The following is an 8,349-nucleotide window of genomic DNA, read 5'->3' on the forward strand; positions in this document are numbered from 1 at the left end:
GAGGATTTAAAAATTCCCCTCTTTCTTTCAAATAAAAAAACTTATTGTTTACTAAATAAAAAACTCCTAACCCCCGTTTATTTTTAATAATTACCCAGAAACCCCACAATACATATTTTAGTGTTCAATATTTTGTATGAAATACAGTCAATATTTTGTACTGCCGCAGCTTTAATAGGATTACAAACCATACAAATACGTGGTTAGTAGGATAAAGATCATCTTGTTATGCAAAGATACTGACAAAAGCACAGTTTTGGAACTCGATATTGATAAACGCTTAGTAACTTACATACTTGATAAGCCACAAAAATACCAAACAGATTAGTTCAAAACCACCGTGCGGCTTTCCAGATTAGTCATTAACAGCTTCAAACACACATGTTACTTAAGTAACAACCTATACTATCATCATCATCATCATCATCATCATCGTCATCTTATCTATCAGTAGCACCAGTGTCCGGCCAGTCCAAGAACTTAGAACCTTGAAGAGAATCCGGGAGATACGACTGGGACGAAGAAGGGTTATCAGGAGGATAAATATAACCTTTTGCGTATCCAAGTTCTTTCATCAATTTGGTCGGCGCATTTCTCAAGTGCAAAGGCACACCCTCATTCTGACCAACCGAATCTCTCACGACCTTCCTAGCGGCCTCTAGTGCTCTGTATACAGCTACCGATTTCGGAGCAAGCGCCAGATACACAACACACTGGGCTAGGTTGATGCTACACTCCGGCATACCAAGAAAATGACATGCCTGATAGCACGAAACGGTTTGAGTAAGAGCCGACGGGTCGGCCAATCCGACATCCTCACTGGAAAACTGTATAAGCCGACGCGCAATATACAGTGGTTGTTCACCGCCTTCTAACATCCTTGCGAGCCAGTATATCGACGCGTCTGCATCACTTCCTCTCATGGACTTGTGGAGTGCACTTATAAGATTGTAGTGTTGTTCACCGTCTTTGTCGTAAAGAACGTGTTTGCTTTGTAAAGCTTCTTTCGCATCATCCAAACTAACATCCAAAGCTCCATCATCATCATCATTTACACGCGCAGCAGCACTAATGGCTGCAACCTCAAGCGCATTAAGCGCAACCCGTGCATCTCCATCGCAATTACGCGATAAATACTCAACGACCTCACCACCAACTTGTACACGTACAACTCCTCGGTTTACACTCTTCACCAAACCTTTAACAGGATCGTCACTAGCTCGCGTAAGAATAGTCGCAATATCATCTGGTTTCAACGGATTCAAAGTGAGAACTCTACACCGCGAGAGCAACGGTGTAATCAAATGAAACGAAGGGTTTTCGGTAGTAGCGCCAATAAAGACGATACTCCCGTCTTCGATCACAGGCAAAAAAGTATCCAACTGTGACTTGTTAAACCTATGTACCTCATCTACAAACAACACAGTTTTTGTAACAGTAGTACTAATTCTATTCCTTTTACGTTTTCTAGCATCATCTACAACATCCCTAACATCTTTAACACCAGCCGTCACAGCAGACAAGCAAACAAAACGATAAGACGATGAAGCCGAGCAGGAGTTAACAATGGCTCGAGCTATAGAGGTTTTACCGGTACCAGGTGGGCCCCACAGGATGAAGGAGGGCAAGCGGTTGCACTCTATAGCCGACCGAAGGACAGATGATTTAGTGGCGAGCAGGTGATCTTGTCCCACTACTTCGTTAATGGTCTGCGGCCGCATTCGTTCGGCTAAGGGCTGTTCGTTTCCAAGCGGGTGTGGTTGTTGATGAAATGAATGTTGTGGTTGTTTTGGCATTTGTTGTTCGGCTTGTGGTTGGTGCTTCTGTGATTGTTGTGGTTTTTTGGAGGGATTGAAACGGAACAAGTTGTTTGTGGTGGTGGTGGTGGTGGTGGTGGTGGTGGTGTTTGGGGGAGATTGTTTTTGGGTGAGGATCCATTCAGTAGCGGTTAAAAGGGAATTGCTGCCGGTGGTGGCGGAGAGGGCTTGAGAAACTAAGTCGTCGGAAAACCCCATTTCTAGAAGCTGCTGCTTCTGCTTTTCCTTCTCCTCCTCCATTTCGTTCTTCTTCTTCTCTTTCGGCCGAACAACTGGCTTTTTTATAATCCGATTTGTTTCCTAAACCGAACTGGTTTTTTCATCATGGGGTCAAACTGGTTCGGGTTATAAATATGTTCGAACCTATCAAAGAACAAGACTGCAAACCGGCGCCTTGTGGGTTGGGTTTGGTCCTAACCGGTTTAGGAGGGTTACAAACCGGTTTAGGAGAGAAATGTTCGAACCTGTCAAAGAATGAGACTATGTACCGGTGCTAGACTTGTGGGTTGGGTTTGACCCAAACTGGTTTAGGAGGGTTACAAACCGGTATACGAGGGAAATGTTCAAACCTATCAAAGAACGAGACTAGGAACCGATGCCAAACTTGTGGGTTGGGTTTGGCCCAAACTAGTTTTTTTTGGTGGGTTGATTTCGGGTCAGACTTATGGGTTGGGTGTTGATCAGTTCTGTTTAAACTTAATGGAAAACATGAATAACATACCTGTTACAGCAGACAGGCCGGTAGAGAATCCAGTCAGAGATGCAGCCATCGAGTTCGACATACTTGTCAGGATGATCTGGTTCCTCCTTAGGGTGTAAGGTGATGATGGTAATGAAACCGAAAGTAGGGTTGATTTCGGTTATAGGGAGAGAGACGAAAACTGATGTTATGAGGGTTTGTGATTGTTTAATTTGTGTAACCCTTAAACTCTCTAATAATCCTCTTCTTCATACACCCAGAAGGAAACCTAATTAGTTAATAAGGGTAATATGGTCCATCAACAATTACCAACTAATTATTAATAGGTTATTAATATATTTTGATCTAATATAATATAAATGATTATAAAGGCTATAAGATTAAATATTACATTAATAATATATTTAATCTCACATTCTCCCACTTAGCCGAGTAATCATTTATCATGAGTATTAGGTAAGCCTAGCCAGGAGTTAACACTCATTTTAGCCTTAAACCAAGAACTATAGCAGAGAAATACAGCCGTTGAATCATCATTCGACTCAGGACCCCCATTAATCATACTATAGCCTCAATTTAAAACCTAAAAGTTACGATCAAAATATGTATAAGCCCTTTAGCGTCTGATTTGTATTTATATTTGTCTATATGTCATTACACCGGCAGAACATATGTTAGAGACATACAAAATCAAACTGAGGAAATTTTATTAATTAAAACATAAGCTAGTACAATATGCCATTAAACAAGGTCTTTAATAAGTCTCATATTCGATACATGTTCTTCGAAAACTTTAGGTGGGAGACCTTTAGTCATCGGATCCGCAAGCATATCTTTAGTACTAATATACTCAATACAAAGATTATTTTCCTCAACTCGTTCACGTACGAACAAAAATTTTGTATCGAGATATAAACCAGCTCCAGTCGAACTGTTACTGTTCGAGAAACTAACGGCAGCTGAGTTATCACAGTAAAGCTTCAATGGTCTAGAAATGGAATTAATGATTTTGAGTCCAGTGATCAGATTTCTAAGCAACATTCCATGACAGGTTGCATTATAAACAGCAATGTACTCTGTCACACCCCCAAAATCCACCTGCGGATAACACCCGCTTCGAGGGCGTGACTGACCAGGATCCAGCCACCAATTATACTGAATAATTAAATTGATAACAAAAAGTAATACTTACTAACCGTAAGGTTAGCAAATATCAAGTTCAGAGTTTAAAGTTTTAAGTTCAAACAGTAATAAGTAGCGGAAGCACAAGTAGAGCAGTTTAACAAAGTTCATATTTCAAAATAAGGTAACACCCAACACAAGGGTGGACAGACACTACTCGTTCCCAAGCAGCAAGCTCCTTCGTCACTGGTTACCTGCAAAGCATGCAGTAAGGGGTCAACAATAATGCTGAGTGAGTTCACTAGTTGTCCAGTTTTAGTTTACCAAAAACTTAAGTTGTTTAGATAAAACATTTATAATCACGTTGTGGGGAGCTACCCCACCTGTAAGCTCACTAAACTGTAGATACCGAAACTGTTGACGGAATATAAATATTCGTGCCCCGAGTCAATGTCTATCGTCATTGACCATGTTGCAAGGTCTACTAGTTCACGCCCGATCTCCCCCGGTCACGGTGTGAGGTTGTCAAACCTAATAGCGCTATCAACTAATAACCCGTTCGCCCCCGGCGATTAATCGGTACTGTAGGCAGGGACTTAAAGTGATAGTGTTTCGTTTAGCATGGCTAGTTGTGATTTATAAATAGTATCCAAACGTATCTCCCCCGGAGATAGTAATTACCCATTCTGTTTTCCCCCGGAGTAATGGGTCAAAAGTATTTTCCCAAAGTTGGTAGTTTGTTCGTGTCCCTCCGCGGGACGCATGCTTTTAGTGTGTGAACTCACCTTGGGTTGCTCGGCAGATTAGGTCACTTGTCAAATACGTTGGTCACCACGTCCTAACATGGTTACCGGTATAGGTCAGGTTTGGTGTACAAGCATTCACGTAAAAACTTACACAAAACTAACACGTATCAGGCATACAAGTAAACAGTGGGTTACTGGGCCGGCCTTATCATTTACGAAATCAAACAGTAACACATAGTCCAGTCAACAGATAGCCCATATTACACATATCGGCCCAATAACCAAAATGGACAGCCCACTCGCAACCAGGCGGTCTCGAGTCGCAACCAGGAGGTCTCGGCTTGTCACGTTGTGGTTGCGAGTCGTAACCGTGTGGTCTCGAGTTGTCACGTTGTGGTTGCGAGTCGCAACGGTGCGGTTGCGAGTCGGAATGCTGTCCCTTTCATGTACACGTGATGATGCAGATGCATCAGTCCAATTTGTACCATGTATTCAGGCCCAAATCAGGTAATAGCCAATAAGATTTCACTAACACCTTTCCTAAACTGACCATTAGTAAAACTAGATCAAACTTTGCCATTTTTTTTGAATCTTCAAACCATATTCAAACAAGTTCATCCTATATTCATAGTTTTCTAGGGTTTTCACCTTAACATAATCATACATTTTTGAACCAAAACTTACATATTTTAACAAGATCATGATGTAAGAACAAGAAAACATACATTTTGTGACATTAAACATAACTCGGTTGGCCCTAATCATTCATAAGCCACTATTCTTTTAGCCATTTAAACATGTTATCAAGCTTTCATATGTAGAGGTTTACACATATAGTCAAACTTCACAATCTTCCTAAAAATCATGCATAATATTTCTAACCAAGCACTATCTAGTTCATACAACACAACATAAACCCTATGCACATAATAATCACTAACCGGTTGTGAAGAAGGAGAAGCCGAAAACAAAGAGAAAGGAACCGAGAAGATGGAGTGTCCGAGTGATGATCTTAACCGAGTTTCTTGTCCGAGATTCTTGTGCGATCCGAGCTTGGTCCGAAAGTTGGAAAAGGTTGGGATGTTGTTTGGGGTTTTCTAGTTGAGAGAAAATAGAAGGAGTGTGTGTTTGTGTGTTTGTGTAAAAGTGAAGGAAAGTGGGGAAGGTTAGGATTTATACTAGAGATCTCGAGTTGGGCTTGGGGGTTTCGGCCCAACCGGTTACGGCTCAAAGGCCCACTCGAGACCGAGTGGCCCACTCGCAACCGAGTGGTTGCGAGTCGTGGTCTCGGGTCGTGGTTTCGGCTCTCATATATATATATATACTACATATATACAACACGTAATATGCAAAAAGGATCACGTTTTCATTTAATAATATTTATATATACACAAAATATTACAAGATGTTCGTATGGAAAAACCTAGAGTGTCACATTATCCCCAAGTTTTAAGAACTTTCGTCCCGAAAGTTGAAGCAGCCACTGTCAAGCTAGAGTGTTTCAACGGGGTGTCACATCATCCCCCCGTTAGTTTGGAATTTCGTCCCGAAATTCAGTTGTAGCTTCAGTGCTGGGGGTTTCGTTTGGGAACAACTGGGGATACTTGGACTTCATCTGGTCTTCCCGCTCCCAGGTAAACTCTGGGCCGCGTCGTGAGTTCCAACGAACTCGCACGAGAGGTATCTGGCTACGTTTGAGGGTTTTGATCTCTCGATCCGTGATCTCAATCGGTTCCTCAGTAAAGTGTAGCTGTTCATCAATAGTGAGTTCCTTGAAAGGAATTATGAGTGTTTCATCCGACAGACACTTCTTCAGATTAGACACGTGAAAGACATTGTGCACTGCACTCAGCTCTGCAGGCAGGTTCAATCTATAAGCAACCTTACCGATTTTCTCGGTAATTTCGAATGGTCCAACATATCGTGGATTCAGCTTGCCTCGTTTACCGAAACGAACCACACCCTTCCAGGGTGAGACTTTAAGTAGAACCCGGTCCCCGACCTGGAATTCTAACGGTTTCCTACGCTTATCAGCGTAGCTTTTCTGACGGTCACGAGCTGCCGCCATGCGTTGCCTGATCTGGGAAATCTTTTCCGTTGTATCTACCACCAGTTCTGGGCCTGTGAGTTGACTATCACCGACTTCCGCCCAGCAAAGAGGTGATCGGCATTTACGACCGTACAATGCCTCAAAAGGTGCCGCCTGAATGCTAGTGTGGTAGCTGTTATTGTAGGAGAATTCTACCAGCGGCAAATGCTTCTCCCAGTTCTTGCCAAAATCGATCACACATGCTCTAAGCATGTCTTCCAGAGTTTGGATGGTGCGCTCAGACTGCCCATCCGTTTGTGGGTGATAAGCGGTGCTCATGTCCAAACGTGAGCCAAAGGATTTGTGCATAGCTTGCCACAACTCGGAAGTAAAACGAGCGTCTCGGTCGGAAATAATAGAAGTTGGCACCCCGTGCCTGGAGACTACTTCCTTTAAATAGATCTCTGCCAAGGTAGAAAACTTGTCTGTTTCCTTAATGGCCAGAAAGTGTGCAGACTTAGTCAATCGATCTACTATCACCCAAATAGTGTCATTCCCGCGTTGGGATCTAGGTAGTCCTGTGACAAAATCCATGGAGATCTGTTCCCATTTCCACTTCGGGATTTCCGGTTGTTGGAGTAGGCCTGCTGGTTTCTGATACTCAGTCTTGACTCTTGCGCAGGTTAAACATTTGCCAACGTAAGCGGCTATGTGGGCTTTCATACCAGGCCACCAGTACGTGGTCCTTAAGTCGTGGTACATCTTATCTGAACCAGGATGTACTGAATAACGGGACTTATGGGCTTCGTCCATCACTAGTTCTCGTAGATCCCCGTAAAGTGGGACCCAAATACGACCTGCCACATAGTAGGCGCCGTCTTCTTTTTGTTCTAGTCGCTGCCTCGATCCTCGCAGGGACTCAGCCCTGATGTTTTCCGGTTTCAGAGCTTCAATCTGAGCATTTCGGATCTGGGTAGGGAGGTTAGACTGGATGGTGAGTTGTAACGCTCGCACGCGCTTTGGTATAGTGTCCTTTCGGCTGAGGGCGTCTGCCACGACATTGGCCTTGCCCGGATGGTACTTAATGGCGCATTCATAATCATTTAGAAGTTCGACCCATCGACGCTGTCGCATGTTTAATTCCTTTTGCTTGAAAATATGCTCGAGACTCCTGTGATCGGTGTAAATGGTGCACTTGGTACCGTACAGGTAATGTCTCCATATCTTAAGCGCAAAGATCACTGCTCCTAGTTCCAAGTCATGCGTAGTGTAGTTCCTTTCGTGTGTCTTGAGTTGTCGAGAGGCGTAGGCAATAACTTTCTCGCGTTGCATTAACACGCAACCGAGCCCATGAATAGACGCATCGCAGTAAACCACAAAGTCGTCCGTTCCTTCAGGCAACGAGAGAATAGGAGCACTACAGAGGTTATCCTTTAGTTTCTGAAACGCGGTTTCCTGAGCTTCACCCCACTTATAAACCATACCCTTTTGTGTAAGAGCCGTGAGAGGTTGAGCGATCTTTGAGAATCCCATGATAAATCTTCGATAGTATCCCGCTAGTCCTAAGAATTGGCGGACTTCAGTCGGAGTCTTAGGGGTAGGCCAATTCTTTATAGAGTCGATCTTTGCAGGGTCGACGTGAATTCCATCCTTGTTAACCACGTGCCCAAGGAAATGGACTTCTCGAAGCCAGAAGTCGTATTTCGAGAACTTGGCATACAGTTGCTCACTGCGAAGAAGTTCGAGGATAAGGCGTAGGTGCTGTTCATGCTCTTCTTGATTTTTCGAGTAGATCAGGATGTCGTCTATAAACACGATCACGAATTTATCGAGGTAGGGTTTGCATACCCGGTTCATGAGATCCATGAATACCACATGCGCGTTGGTCATTCCAAAGGGCATAACGAGAAATTCATAATGACCATAACGAGTTCT

The 8,349-nt window shown here is 43.3% G+C and overlaps 1 protein-coding gene across 1 annotated transcript; it reads right to left on the bottom strand.

Annotated features, from left to right (window-relative positions):
• Positions 1–207: 207 nt before the first annotated feature.
• On the bottom strand, positions 208–2,098 carry LOC110890702 (ATPase WRNIP1). The gene has a single exon (XM_022138327.2). The coding sequence runs from the start codon at positions 2,055–2,057 to the stop codon at positions 441–443; it is 1,617 nt and encodes a 538-aa protein (XP_021994019.1). The 5' UTR covers positions 2,058–2,098; the 3' UTR covers positions 208–440.
• Positions 2,099–8,349: the final 6,251 nt, after the last annotated feature.

Source organism: Helianthus annuus, chromosome 11, assembly GCF_002127325.2.
Source record: "Helianthus annuus cultivar XRQ/B chromosome 11, HanXRQr2.0-SUNRISE, whole genome shotgun sequence".
Taxonomy (NCBI): domain Eukaryota; kingdom Viridiplantae; phylum Streptophyta; class Magnoliopsida; order Asterales; family Asteraceae; genus Helianthus; species Helianthus annuus.

Excerpts from the sequence above, each read along its gene's own strand:
- LOC110890702 (XM_022138327.2), bottom strand. The coding sequence starts at position 2,057 with ATGGAGGAGGAGAAGGAAAAGCAGAAGCAGCAGCTTCTAGAAATGGGG.